Here is a 15,799-nt window from a genome sequence, read left to right on the forward strand (position 1 = left end):
GAGAGATGGCAGAAGCCATAGAAAACACCCCAGATATGCCCTCGTCTCTCTCTCTCTCACACACACACACATACACACACACCACACACACACGGGAGATCTGACACCTGCAGGGGAGAGGTTTATAAAACGGACCAATGCTAGAGCTCTGCGTGGAAGGTGCACGCTGTCCCCCAGTGGAGGGGTCAGTGCCTCCACCCCAGTCCCCAAAATCCCAGCTCTGTGTGAGACCTCGGATCTGACTGCTGCTCACCTCTTCGACTTCATCTCCCTCCATTCGCCTACCTTGCTCCAGCCACAAGCGCCTGGATTTTGTTCCAGAAACATGCCAAGCTCATTTCTCTCTGAAGTGCTTTGCGTCTTCCCCTGCTTGGCATGCCCCTCCCTCAGACCTTTGCCTGACTGCCTCCTCGTCCTTCCAGGCTTAACTCAAATGTCACCTCCTCAGAGAGGCCCTCCCTGATCACTCTCCTCCCTGCAGAGGCCAGGACAGTGGCAGATGAGCTCACCCTCTCCCCCCAGCCCAACTCCGGGGCTGGTAGCTGGGAGACGCAGTCACCGGCAGCTCCCTCCTCCCTGCCCCACATGCCACGCACGCTGTGTACACAAAATACGTGATGCTCGCACACGCATTGCATACAGATAACACATAGCCCTGCACACACACTGCATACAATAGAGGGCATAGGTACCCTGTATTCACAGCACACAAACTCTGCACCCCAGCTCCATACACACAACCCATATGTGCATAGTACAGCAGAGACGTAACACCGTGTGTGCACACACAATAAAAACACCTAGGACAACCCACTTACACAACGCTCACACTTGCTCTCATTGACAGCCTACATTCAACCCAGGTGCACACACGTGCACCGGCACACCCACACACCATCAGCAGCTGCCCACCCTGCCTCCAGCCGGTGAGGAAGGAACGTGCAGTGACCACGGCCGCCGTGGGGATGGGGCAGGGGCTGCGCCCCCCACCACCTGGCACGATGCTGCGGATTATTAGTTCCTGGTAATTTAGTGCCCTTGTACAGAGTCGATTTGTGCCTTTCACTCCTAATTGATCTAGTGGCTGTTTAAATGGCAGCAGGCATCTGTTGAGAGTAGGAGGGTTCATAAGGCGCAATAATTCATAACACCGTCTGGAATTTGCCTTTCACGTCCCTCAGCTAAGCCACTGCAGGTCTCTGCTTAAATCACAGCCATGAAGGCTTCCTTTGGTATTCCACTCAGGGCCAGGAGAATCTTGCATTAAACTGGGATCAGGTTAGATTAGACTATAATATGCTGCGGTATTAGTGGCTGCAAATGAAGACTTATACTGGAGTTTAACCCCTTCACCTGGTTTCTCTTTGTCTTCAGCAGATGGCTGAGCGAACCCATTGTTTTCCCACCAGCTTCCTGAGGGGGCTGAATAGCTCTTCTAGCAATTTGGGGCTGCAGATGGGCTACCCTCAGATATTGACCCTTTTTTCCTCCAGACTGTGACCCAGCCTGCAGCCTTGGAGACCATCTATTTACGCATCAGCTCCCAAAACAAGGGTCAGGGAGATAGTGTCTAGAGACAGCTTTGCCAAGCCACGCAGCTCATCGGTGGCGGGAATTCATCTCCCCTCAGCCCCCGCTGCCCCCGAGCTTGAGTAGAATGACCAGTACGTATAGGTTTGAGTGTGGATGGGTCTCAGCACCTTCTGCCTTTCAGAATTATTAGAACCCCAGGATGGGACAGGCTCACAGGGGTCCCCCATCAGCCTACAAACACTATGTAGGCTGAATGTTCAGTCCTTCTCGGCATGTTTAATCATAGCGTGCTGGAGGGAAGAAGCATGATCTGTTTTCATTTTCAGGACTTACTATGCTTTCCAATATGGTAGCCACTAGCCACATGTTGCTATCTAAATTAAAATTAGTTACAATTAGACAAAATTAAAAATTCAGTGTCCTAGACACAAGAGCCATATTTAATTATTTTTTAATAGCTCTTTATTGCAGTGTAATTGCTTCACAATACTGTGTTGGTTTGTGTTGTACAACAAAGTGAATCAGCCATATGCATGCGTATATCCCCATATCCCCTCCCTCTTGCATCTCCCTCCCACCCTCCCTATCCCACCCCTCTAGGTGGTCACAAAGCACCGAGCTGATCTCCCTGTGCTATGCTGCTGCTTCCCACTAGCTATCTATTTTACATTTGGTAGCATATATATGTCGATGCTACTCTCACATCTCCCCAGCTTTGCCCTCCCCCACCACGTCCTCAAGTCCATTCTCTACATCTGCATCTTTATTCCTGCCCTGCCACTAGGTTCATCAGTACCATTTTTTTTTTTTTTTTTAGATTCCATATGTTTGCGTTAGCATACGGTATTTGTTGTTCTCTTTCTGACTTACTTCACTCTGTATGACAGACTCTAGGTCCATCCACCATGGAGGTTCCTTAAAAAACTAAAAATAGAATTACCATATGACCCAGCAATCCCACTACTGGGCATATACACTGAGAAAACCATAATTTAAAACAGCCATATTTTAAATGTCCATTGACCTCATGAAGTTAGTGGCTACCATATTGGACAGCAGAGATTATAGAATGTCTTCATCACCTCAAGAAGTTCTGTTGGGCAGTGCTGGCTACAACATCCCCATCGGCAGAAGCCTGGGGACCAGACCCAACATACATACTTTCTCCTCTCCCAGCTCGCAGAGCTTACTCAAAAAGAAAGGAGCTCGATGTTGTGGTTCCAGGGCACTGAGGTGAGCAACCAGAGAGGGATGTGCCGTTGCTTTTTGGCAACCATGGTGAGAGGGAATGGGACTCCAGAGTCCAGTGTCAATACCCGTGTAAACACATGTGCACGTGCTGGGTGTGAAGACATAGCTGTTCACTCATGCTGGAGAGAAATGAGAACGAGATGCACTCATATATGCAAATGGGGTCACACTCCTAACATATATATATTTAACAAAGATTTATTAGGATCCACATGCTGCTGCTAGACTCTGGGAAGACAGTGAGGAATAAGGTGGGCATGCTTCTTGCCTTCATGTAGCTGAGAGTCTAGTGAGGAAAGCAGGTGGTAAAGCAAACAACCCAGGGAGTCGTTGGCATAGGTTGAGGGGAGGGGCAGTCAGGGAACATTCCCAGAGTGGGTGATGTCAAAGCCAAGACCCATAGAGTAGCCAGGTAGGCACTTCAGCTTACATCCATCCATCATAGAACCGTCACACACTTGTGCACACTCACACTCACATATTCATCATTCACTGGTTCATTGTCAGTCACCGGATATTTATTAAGTGCCTGCTGTCAGCATCAGGGAAAGGTCCTAAGGATACAATGATCATTGAGACAAAGATAGTCTTGGAGGAAAACACTGGACAAATAATGATGCAAATAATTATTTAATTACAGTTGTGCTAAGTGTGTGATGATAGAAACGTGTAGGGAGGTGTTACATGTGTGACTGGGGTGTCTGACCTAAACTGAGTCGGCCAACAGATGCAGGACAGGTGGAGACTTCTGCCCACCACGTGTGACGAGTACTCAGGTCCACACCACTCCACGTACACTTGCAAACACACAGGTGCTGCCCTCGGCTGGCTCCACTCAGCCAAGGGCGGGTGTGTGACCAACCACGAATGTTCACATCCAGGACTTTTCTGAACACTTCCCATATTTCCTTCCCAGATTGACATTGAGCCAGAAATGGACACCTACTTCTGTGAAGGGTTATACCCAGCATCCCTCATCAAATATCTGTGCAGTTTCTCTGGACAAAGAGAAAAGTTAGGCCCCTGGTGGGGAGGAACAGAAGCCTCTGAGGCCCCAGGAATCAGGAGACTGAATTCTCTGTGCCAGGGTGTGAAATGCTGCCGTCTAGGCTGACCATGGGGACTGGGGCCTTTCTCAGGGAGCGGGACCCTGGGAGAAGAAGTGACGGCAATGTGGGAAGGGACCCTGGTGGCTTCTGAGCCCCGACGGCAGCAAGTCTCTGAGTGCGCATGTGTGAGCTCTTGATGTCCCCGCAGGCACCCTCTTTTCCCGCTCCTGACGCTGCTGTTTGAGAAATGTGAACAGGCCACGCAGGGCTCGGAGTGCATCACCTCCGCCAGCTTTGACGTGGACATCGAGAACTTTGTCCACCAGCAAGAGCAGGAGCACAAACCCTTCTTCAGCGACGACCCAGAACTGGACAACCTGGTAAAGACCCTGCAACCCTGCCCTGGCTAGGCTCTCCCTACCTTCTCATCCCCTCCAGATGCCCTAGAAGCAACCCTTTCATTCATGCATTCAACAAAGAAATTTGCATGCCCCCTGTGGGCAGTCACTAGGTGTACCCTTCCAGCGTCTGAGAACCTTAAACCAAGAGTTGCATGCAAAGGTGTTGCTGCCAAAGCTCTCCCCTCCTCCGCCGCTGCAACACCAACATCACCTACAACCCCCTTGCAGTGCAGACGGGAGGAAAGGGGGGTCATAGCGCCCAGACTGTCTGGTGTAGCTGTTCCAAGAGGTAGAGTCCTGACCCGCTGGTAAATCTGTCTTGGGCTGCCCAGAGAGGAGCTGATGGCCATGTGCTACAGTGTGCAGGGTGGGGATGACAGGCACAGTCAAGCAGATCAGTGGATAGGAAGACCAGAAACATAGTCACACTGAGAAGATCAGCAGATGTCCTGCCCATTTAGGGGGACGCAGTAGATCAGCCTCCCAAACCTAGCTTGTCATCCACATCATCACTACAGCTTTCAAAAGCACACGGTCCTGGGGCCCACCACCTGGAAACCGTGATTCAGTAAGTTAAGTGGGACCTGTGAAGGTACACTTTTAAAGGTTTCCCAGACAGCTGCGATCTTCAATAAGGCTTGGTAACCGCTAGATTAGATGATACCTGAAATTCTCATCTAGCCCTGGGAATCCTGTTGAGAAAGAGAGCTGGAGAGAGGCTGCTCTGTTTGTTCATCATGACAGTGGTCATCCTGGGATTCTTAACCCCAATTCTTGATTTTTCTGTGGGTGGATTACCCAGATGATGCACGGTGAATTTGGAAACTCTGAAAAACTCTCTTCCACAAATTGATTGATTATAGCACTGACCTCTTGCCGTCAGAGTTTAGTTAGTACCTACTCCCCAAAGGGAAACAGAATTAGAAAAGCAAATGTGACTCCAAAAAGGAAGGAAGAAAAACACACATACACAGCACACCAGCAGAACAGATTTAAATGACTTGGGTATTATTCTGTGTTGTGAATTATCCACCCCACTGCTTCTCTCAAGAGTTGATTATGCTACTTTATGGAGGCCAGAAGAGCTACCAGGAGAGCCCCCCAGCCTGGCCTGGAAATTTGTGAAGTATTATGATGTGTTTAGAGGACAGAGGATAAGCACCTGACCAGGGTCAGGAGCCTTAGTGCAGGTTTCTGGGAGCCGCAAATCCACCTCTGCTTGTGCCTGGCCCTCCCTCTCCCCTGGCTGGGATTGAGCAGACATCCTTCCTGGGAGCCCAGACCACTGTCTCTCAGGTCCCCTAGGAGAGCTGTCCCTGTGCAGGTTCTCCAGTTGGTCCAGCAGTAAGTGCAGGCTGGCCTGGCCCTGCCCTGCTGTTCGGTTGCTCAGAATCTCAGAACCGCAATTGTGAATCAGGTCTTTAGAAGCTACACCCGCAGCAGCCATGGAACCAGGAAGTGAGGCAGCCGTTTCTGCAGGAGCTGGAATGGGCACCCCTCTCCCTTGACCCCAAAAGAAACTGAGGCCTAAATTGGTAGGAAATACCTAAAATAGGCTGAGTAATATGAAAGAATGTAAACCTTCAGAGGTAGGAGTCCCGGGGAAACAAACCTCACAGACCTTGCCCACTACCACCTGCCAGGTGAACTATAGAAGACCCCCCAAGGACAGCCTCTTATTCTAGCACAGCCTGGAAAATACCAAAAAGTGTGGTCGCCTCCCTGTTCTCCCCTGGTCCACACTACCTGGGTCTCTCAGAGTTCTGTTCACTCAAAGATTCAGATTTCTTCATTAATCCAACAAAACTTGGTTAGTGTCTGCAACGTGCCACGCCTGACCTAGGCACGCGGATGTTGTAGGAGCTGCCCCAGTGGCCCCAGACCCCCAGTGCTCCCTGGGTCTCTATCTCAGGGGACTGGGCTGGGAGTGGTCCACTGGTGGAGCAGGCCTTGGGCAGCCCACCTCCTCATGTGGACCTGATTTACCCAGAGCAGTTAGCCACAGTCAATGACTGAAGGATGGGTCGATTATTTAAATGGAGACCATTGAAGGAGCCAAGGACCTCAGCCCAGCTACACAGCTTACCCTCTGGGTGACTTTGATGACAACTCCTTTGAAGCTCAGTTTCCTCACCTATAGAGCCAATATGCCTGTCTCCTGTGACAGTCATAAAATATTCACGAGATGGCTTGTGGAACTAAATGCATGGCATCCAGAAGGTCAAGGTCAAATGCATTATCACTAAAGCCAGGCATTCCAGCCACCTCACCTCACCTCCAGGCCATCAGAGAGACTGTGTAGCTGGAAGCCTGAAACTTTACAGGGGGTGGGGGGAGGGTGTCAGGCAGCGCCCTTTGCCACCCCACTTGTAGTCCTGTGTCGGGAGGGGAGAGATGAAGAGGCCTATCACAGGAGCCATCATTAGAACAAGAATCATGCAGCCAGCACAGCCGAGATGCACATAATTAGAAATTAGAAAAAGGTCAGATCACGTCATTATCAGCTCAATCAGCTGCCGAGTGCCACAGCCAGTTAATTTGGCATCTGTATTTTTTACAACCCCACACACGTAGCCCAACGGACTGTAACTCTTTATCCGGACAGATATACTGCGCAGCGGAGCAGGGACATAAAATAAGACCCCAAGCAAATGAGCTGAGATAATTGAGAGATTTATTTTTTATATATATGTGTGTCAGGGCGGCTTTCCTTTGCCCTTGAATGTTGACTTTCACAGATGGGATTGTCGGGAGGACACTAGGATCCCCCGAACTCTGTCCCGCGCTGGGCGCTCGGGTCCTGCCTCCTCCCCAGCTCCCCCAGGCCCACCACGGGCACGCGGGTCCTCCCCCTCCAGCTGGTCCCCTCCTCTCGTCCACGCAAATCTCTGTGTTTACCTGCCCCGCTCCTCGGTCTCTCAGACGAGTTCCCTTGGGCACTACTTACTAAGCTCTGCCAGAGCGGCTCAGAGACCAGAGAAGTTCCCAGAGTATAGGTTTCTGAGGGAACCTCCCTTCCCGGTTAGCCAGCTGCCCAAAAAGAAACTTAGAATCACAGAACGCTGGTAGGGAAACCACAAGTGTGGAAAGCAGCACGCCCATTTTATAGATGGGGACACTGGAGTCTGGAGAAAGGCAGTGACTTGTCAGCATCCAGGTCTGCTGGCTCCTTGCACGCCATCACCTACCTCTCTGCTTCCCAGGGGTAACAGAGGCCTCATTTATACAGAGTGCCACCAGCATCTCTTCCCCTGGTGCCCACGCTCTCTGACCCTCTCCACCTCCCCATTTCAGTGCCATGCGGGTGGCTTTCCACCCCCATGGTGGCTAAGCTGGAATTCTCCCCCAGGGATACCCTCACTCCAATTCCCACACCCACCCAGCGTTCACCAGGCCTCTGGTACCTGGCCCTCGGATCCCCTGCTTGGGCCCAGCAGCCTCTGACTGGCAGTTGGTTCAGTCTGTAAAATTTGCAAGTTCCCCAAACCCCTTTGAAAGGTAAAAGCTTTTTGTTTTATAAAATCTGATTTACGGGCCCCCAGTGCAGGGTCGAGGTTTTATATATTATGCAAGATTTCAAACCGAAGCTGTAAAACGTACGGTTTCAGTTTCATGCATGGAATTTTTTTATGTGTAACTTTTTTAGCACTTATGGGGCACGTTTTAATGAGACCCTGGTGTGGCTTAAGGGACAGATTATAGGTGCCTGACCGCAAAGCCAGCTCCAAAATGGGGCCCCTCAGGCCCCTGGGCCCACTCTGAAGAGGTAGGGCCAGAGGCCAGAAGCTTTGAATAAGGAGGCCAGGCAGAGCCCTGGGCCCACCGAGCCCGCGGGCGGCCCCCTTCAGACAGCCATTCCCTTCAGCCTCCCGCCCACACTCTCTTCGCCTCGATGGGAGCAGAAAAATCCCACAAGACACCAGAACAGGGAAAGGAAATAATAATTAAAGCCAGTAATAATTAACATTTATAGTGCACTTACTGGGTGCCAGGTGCCGTTCTGAACACTTCACCTGTATTATCTTATTTAATCCTCTTCTCAGACCCACAAGGCACAGATGATTATTATCCTTGTTTTAAGATGAGGAGATTGAGACCCGAGGTGAAATCACCAGCTCAAGACCACACAGCACATATGTGGGTCAAATACAGGCGTGGAGCCCGGGCCCACACTCAGCAGTGACGCAGCCCTAGAGCCAGTCTTTTCTTAGTGCTTCCTCTGCACTTGTCGTTAGTTCTTTTCTGGCCAGATCTCATTTCGTTCTCAGTACAACTCTGAGGGGGTTGCTGTCGCTATCCTATTTTACAGATGGGGACACCAAAGTGCAGAGATCACGTGAATTGTCCAGAGCGTCCCAGTAAGTGGAGGACCCCAGACCTAGCCTCCAAAACCCGCTGTTCTCTAGCACCCAGCTCTGCTATTTAATGCTCACCATAGCCCTATGAGAGGGTTATCATTATACCCATTTTACAGAAGGGGGAATCCAAGACCGAGAACCCATAGTCAATAAGTTACAGAGCTGGGGTTTGCACCAGGTGGGTGTAACTCCTGAAGCCCACCTCTTTCCCTGAACCACAATGCTTCTCCAAACTCTGGGGACGTGGGAAGGGAAGTGCCACATTGTGACTTGAAAGCATTTGACTTGTCCTGCGTGGTGGCCTCCCTAAGCAGTCTTCACGCTCTGGACTTCACCTTTCTTCCATGTCCCAGGCCTTGTTCCAGTGACCCCACCCTTCCAACTGCTCAGGCCAGGTCCGGCTGGTCTGATCTGGTCTGGAAAAATTCCTGAATAGATTTTAGCTTTGGCTGCCCTAGTGACATGCAGGAAACGTCAGAGCACTTCAAGGAATGTCTGTTTCCCAATTTCTTCATCCGTAAATGAGGGAGAACATTCCAGCTTCCCAAATTGCAGGAGAAGGAGAGGGTAAACGGAATCTGCCCTCCAGGGCAAAGCTACCTCCCTCCCTAATTGCTGCCTGGAATCTCGCTGGTTACCTAATCTCTGAGCCTTGATCTCATCTCTAGCAGAGTGATAGCAGTGCCTGTGTGTCCCCATGTTTCTGAGACTCAAATGAGGTGATGGAGAGAGAAGCATTTTGCAAATTGTAAAGTGCTACGTATATACATGTTTTGAAAGGCAAGGACATTACTATCAAATGAAGAGGCCGCAATCCTACAAGAGAGGCCACTTTTCAGAAAAGTACTTGATGGTGGTGGGGAGGCGCATGTTGGCGTAAAGAATCCACATATAACACACAGCTCCTGTGTGCCCAGGACATATGTGTACATGATCTTATTCAGTGTTCACCACAACTCTACAGTGTAAGTATTACCTATCAGCTTACATTTTACAGATGAAGTTAAATGACTTGTCCAAAAATACCCGGGCAGAAAATAGTAGATTCAGGATATCATGCCATGCGACTTCCCAGAAAATGAGAGACCGCGGTCCTGCGGGCTTTCCTGAGACTTGTGGGGCTCGTGTGCTGTGAGATGAGACTGAAATGCAAGGGTGCATCTCGTTTTGCTTTTGTGAAGCCCTCTGCTCAGAAGAAGAGGGCTGTTTTTTTTATTTTGAAAGAGAAGGGAGGGAGAGAAGCTGAAAGATGAAGCAAAACTGAGAGAAAAGGAATGAAGGATCCACTCCTCACATTTGATGACGATATTAAATTAAATGGAATTGTTATCGCACTAGAAGATTTGGAATAACTTTTTACATGACACTGATCACTTAGGGAAAATAGTTTAATATGTCAGAGTTTTATTCTGATTTAGAGGCAAAAACCCAAAATTGCATAAAAATAAGATAGAGGATGATTTACTAAACGTAAATATAGAAGAAAAAAACTGAGGATGATTATTCTTCCACTATCTGAAAATGGAACAGCAATAGAAAAGCCAACAGGATATTAGAAATCATTAAAAGAGGTTGCAAAAGTTTATATGCATTTGGTTCCCTGTGGTTTATAAAGCACTTTCACATTATTATCTCTTTTAGCCGTTATCAAATCTTGTGAGACAGGGATGAGGAAAACTGAGGCTCAGGGAAGTCGTGGAATTAGCCCGATGTCACCCAGTTTGTAAACAGTAGGTCTGGACTCAAATCCAAGCTGTCTGATGGTAAATCCCACAGGCTTTGCGCCAGGCTAGGCAGCTGCCCCACATTAATGGCATTGCCCATTTTTTTCCTCTGATACTGAATAGGTCCTACATATTCATTGCCTTGGAATACCATTATGATTTACTCTATGTTCTTAAATCTTTAAACCAAGTCTATTACCTCATAAAAAAGTAATCCTTCACCTGTGCTTTATTAGACCAAAATGTAGGTCCACTTTTGGCCACCATGCACCAAATCTGATTTAAACACATTGCATGCGTATTTCATTTGAGCAAAGCTATTTTGGGCAGATTTTACTTTTTATTTTGTTCTACTTAATTGTATTTTCCAATTCTTTTTACCTAATAAGGATTTATTGGCTATAAATAGATAGGTGCACTTTTCTGTGTGTATGGATGTGTACGTGTGTGTATTCATGAAACGATTTTAAAATGAATAAATAAAATGTTGATTGAAAATGAAGGATAGTCCAGTAAAGGAATGCTCAGAGAAAGAAGAAAGAAGAAATGAAAGGAAGGAAGGAAGGGAGGGAAAAAGAAGAAAGGTTTAAGGAATTAGGATTATTTTGTCTGGGGAAGACAGAGATAACTGGGCAACTTATTTAAGTCAGAAGTCTTGTCCAGTGTTTGGTCTATAATGAGACTCAATATTTGTTGAATGTATCACATTAAATTAAGGGAACTTGTATTGATGGAAGCCCTGGATGTTCTCGGTGCCTACAGAAGGCTGAGTCAGCACTTTATATTAAGGCAGCAGAGATTGCAGTAAATGTTTGGAAGAACTCAGCAGATTGAGAGAACATGCAGATGGTGTGAGGCGGTAAGAGAGCCTCAGGAGAGAAGATGCAACCATGTGTCCGGGAGGGTTTGGACCATCCGGTCACCTAGAGACTGGCCTAGATCATCTCACGTGGTCCCTTCCAGGACCATCAGAAGTCCCTGTAACGCTCAGAGAATCAGAAAACAGAAGGCACCTGACAGTCCAACCCCCTCTTTTTACGCATGGGGAAGCACGGTGAGGTACTCTGGCTCCTGCGGGCCAGGCCAGAGCAGCTGAATGTGGGAACATTGCCAGGGAGGGATCTGGAAATCCTAAACTTTAGTTTCCTGGACACCCCTATTTCCTGTCACTAAGCCACTTTCTCCCTAAGCCATGCACCCTATCACCTGCCATTTTCTCTGTGTAAATCCTGAGACCCCTAGTTGCCGGTGAAGCAACACAGGCAACCTGGCTTCATATCCCAGCTCTGTCACTTACCGACTGTGTGATGTTAAGCCAGTAAACTTCTACCTCTGGCCTTCATTGCCTTCAACTGTAAAATATGGGCAATAATGGTACCTACTTGCAGAGGTGGTTTTGTGTAATAAATCAGGTGTGTGATGGGTTTAACACAGTCCCTGAGACATAGTAAGAATAAGAAATGTTTGGGTATTGTTATCCATCAATCAGTCACTGAGTATTTATTAAACACCATATAGTGTCAAGTAGAAAACTTAGGCAAGAGCAAATAATTTATTCAGTGCCCAACTCCATCTTTTGGTCCAAATAATCCGGACTAAAGTCACTCTTCTCCTCTTTGCCTGGGACGGCACAGTCTCCTTTAGTCTCAGCCCCACGGAGGGGGCATCCCCTGAGGACAAGGCCCTGTGACTGAGCCCTGCTTGAAAACACACAATTGTTGGTTTCTGTCTTTGAGTGACACTTAGTCCAATTCAGTACTCAGAGCCTTTAATTAGTGAAGCACAATCCCTACCCATCAGACAATCCAAATGCCAACCTGGGGGCGCCTCAGTTGCTCTCCACTTGAAATGCAGATGAAGCTCAGAGCGGGTGTGGCCCTGGCTTCTAGCCACGCAGCACGACACACCTGATAGGATTCTCTGGGAGCGATGCCCATCCTTGTTTTCCTGGGCATCAAAATGCTGGCCAAAAGCTAAGAGGGATGCTTATATATTGCTTATGTCAACATAAATGGTCTCCAAGGCGAGCCCCACTTTTTTAATTTTTACTTTGTGTTTTGATAGAACTGTAGATTCACATGCAGTTGTAAGAATTAATACAGAGAAGTCCTGATCCCCTTCTTGCATGACTAGAGTACAGTTTGACAACCAGGAAATGACAATGGTATGATCCACCAACCTTATTCAGATTTCACCAGTTTTACATGCAGCCGTGTGTGTGTGTGTGTGTGTGTGTGTGTGTGTACTTCTGTGCCATTTTATCATATGTGTAGATTCATGGAAACACTATGGTAGTCAAGATACAGAGCAGTTCCTCCCTCGCTCCCCCACCACATCCCTTGGCAACCACTAATCTGTTCTCCATCTCTAAAATTTAGTCATTTCAAGAATGTTATATAAATGGCATCATACACTATGTAACCTTCTGAGACTGGCTTTTTCTTTTCTGCTCAGCATAATTCCCTTTAAATCCCTCCAAGTAGCTGAGTGTATCAGTAGTTTGTTTCTTTTTATTGCCTAGTACTATTTCGTGATATGGATGTACCATAGTTTCTTTATCCATTCACCTGTTGATGTGTATTTTGGTTGTTTCCAGTTTGGGGCTATTAGAATAAGGTTGTTTGGAATATTCACATACAGGTTTTGGGTGAGCAGATGTTTTTATTTTTCTGGGATAAATGCCCAAGAGTGCAATTGCTGAGCTGGATGGTATATTCAGTTTCATAAGAAACTGTTCTGCTGTTTTTCAGAGTGGCTGGACCATTTTTCATACCCACCAGCGACATATGAGTGGTCCCATTTCTAATTCCTTGCCAGCATCTGGTGTTACCTCTATTTTTAATGTTAACCATTCTGATAGGTGTGTAGTGATATCTCATTGTCATTTTAATTTGCATTTCCCTGATGGCTAATGACATTGAACGTCTTTTCATATGCTTATTTGCCATGTATATATATACTCTTCAGTGAAATGTCTGATGTTGTCTTTTGCCCAAGTTCTAATTGGATTGCTTGTCATTTCACTGGCTAGTTTTGAGAGCTCTTTATATATTCTGACATAAGTCCTTTGTCAGATATGTGGTTTGCAGATATTTTCTCCCAGTCTGTAGTTTATCTTTTCATCTTCTTCACAGGGTCTTTTGAAGAGCAAACATTTTACATTTTGATGAGGTCCAATTCATCAAGTTTTCCTTTTCTGGGTCATGTTTTTGGTGTCAAGTCTAAGACCTCTTTGCCTAGCCCTAGGTCCTGAGGATTTTCTCCTGGGTTGTTTTTTTTTACTAAAAATTTTATAGATGTATGTCATACATTTCAGTCTTTGATCCATTTGATTTAATTTTTGTATAAGATGTGAGATTTAAATCAAGGTTCACTGTTTTGCTTGTGGATATCCAATTGCTCCAACACCTTTTTTGAAAAGCAATTTGGCCATATTTATCATGAGCCAAAAGTATGTCCATAGCTTTTTTTCTGTCACTTCTGGGACCTTGTCCTAAGGAAATAATGCAGAAACACGAATAAGCTATAAGGTTGGAAGATAAGTCACTGTAACATGTTTTTTAATAAAATTAAAAAATTGGAATTAACCTAAATGCCCAACCATAAGGAATTGGCTAAGTGTGGCACACACATGGAATGATATGCAGCAATTTAAAATGTATTTACTCAATAACTTTCACCCGTTCAACAAATACTCAGTATCCACTTGTGTTAGGAACGAGGATAATGGGGTGAGCAAATTAGCCACCACCCCTCTCTTCTAGAAGCTTGTAGTCTAGAAGGGAGAATAGAGGAAACATTCCTGCCACTTAGAAAAATACATCTGGTAAACTAAGGGGAAAAACAGGAAGCAAAATTGTATATACAAGGTGATTGAAGCTATGTTGAAATACACGCATGCGAAAAAGAACAAAAAAAATCGTCATTCTTTTTAGGGTGATTAGATCAAGGGCAGTCTTTTTCATCCTCTGTTTTCCATACCTGCCATAGCACCTTCTTTTTATAATAATAACAACGATAAAGGGAGAAGCCTCGATTGAGAAATAGCTTCTTGCCTTGAAAAGGTTAGGACCATCCACTTGAAGAGGCGGCAGACACACATACCAAAGGGTACGGAAAAGGCCACCGCAGACAGTTGGGTGTCCCAGCACCCAGCTAAGTCATGCTGGATGATGCAGTCAGTCAACACGTATTGATGGGGTGTGTGCTAGGTGACTGGCATCACATGAGGTGCTCAGAATACGTGTTTAAGGATAGCCAGTCCCTGACCTCTTGGGGCTCTTGCAAAGAGCTCTGATCTCGGTCTTCCTCGTGCCTGTTCAAGGCCTCACACTTTGCAGCTCACGCCTTCCCTCAGATGCTCCTCTCCACAAAACTGTGCAGTTGTCAGGGAGCGCATAATGGTCCCCATCTGTCAGACAATGAGGCGCAGAGAGCTTAAGGACTTGGCCAAGGCCACACAGACTGTAAATGGCAGGCAGGGGGCTTGAGACCTGGTCTTCTAACCTCTAAGGACAGTGCTGTTCTCAGAATACCACACCTGCCTCAAGAACAGCAGTGATAACAGCGAACTCAAAGCAAGGAAACAATCGGCAGCTACCCACAAGGAGAATTTAAATCCTGCGGGTGGAAGCGTATGTCCCTAGGGCGAGCATGGGCTCCTCTCTGTCCGTGTGCTTGGGACTTGGTGGGGGTCAAGGCAGTGAGGGGACTGGGATCCAGGCACCTGGGCTCACCTCTCCTCCCCCTCCACAGATGGTGAAGGCAATCCAGGTCCTGAGAATCCACCTGCTGGAGCTGGAGAAAGTCAATGAACTCTGCAAGGACTTTTGTAACCGTTACATCACCTGCCTCAAAACCAAGATGCACAGTGATAACCTGCTCAGGAATGACCTCGGGGGGCCCTACTCCCCCAACCAGCCCTCCATAAACCTTCACTCACAGGTAACACACAGGGCTGGGTCCTGTCTCCTAGCCACGCTCCTAAGCGAGGTGTCAGAACGTCTGAAGGCCCCGTGGAGACCTAGGAAAATGGTTTAGACTCACTGTATCCTTTCACCATGAGGTGGAAGGATCCTCTGATCCACTCCTCCTGCTATTTTCAGACAGCTCAGTCCCTTTTTCACCCAGAGTTCAGCATGCCAGGGCATCAGTATTCCCTAGAAGATGACCAGATCTGAGAGGGACAATGTCCAAAGTGATTCCTGGCTTCCTGGTCCAAGATATCCCAAAAAATGAGCACGAGAGTTAAGGAGATGGAGAGCTTTGCAGGAGGATGAGGCGGGGACGGAGCTGGGAGTGGACCCAGACATCCCAGCCTCACAGGCTTCTCAAGGGGGCTGGGGCTTGATGAGCTCTCTGTGTTTGGGGAAGGAGAGTGTGGGGGAAGTGGGCCTTCCCTGAATCCTGCCCACCTAATAGGAGACAACAGCTTCTCACGGGACAGCTTTCCCCCGATCATTCTCTAGTTGCTGACCCTGCCC

At 47.5% G+C, this 15,799-nt stretch overlaps 1 protein-coding gene across 2 annotated transcripts in view; it reads left to right on the top strand.

Moving 5' to 3' along the window:
- Positions 1 to 15,799, top strand: part of PKNOX2 (PBX/knotted 1 homeobox 2) — a 255,788-nt gene that overhangs the window by 209,820 nt on the left and 30,169 nt on the right. For both annotated transcript variants that reach the window (XM_060103560.1, XM_060103561.1), the window contains 2 exons: positions 4,042 to 4,213; positions 15,072 to 15,260. In XM_060103560.1, the coding sequence (XP_059959543.1) occupies positions 4,042 to 4,213; positions 15,072 to 15,260 (361 nt within the window). The remainder of the gene's footprint in view (positions 1 to 4,041; positions 4,214 to 15,071; positions 15,261 to 15,799) is intronic.

This window comes from Mesoplodon densirostris, chromosome 7 (assembly GCF_025265405.1).
Source record: "Mesoplodon densirostris isolate mMesDen1 chromosome 7, mMesDen1 primary haplotype, whole genome shotgun sequence".
Classification (NCBI taxonomy): Eukaryota; Metazoa; Chordata; class Mammalia; order Artiodactyla; family Ziphiidae; genus Mesoplodon; species Mesoplodon densirostris.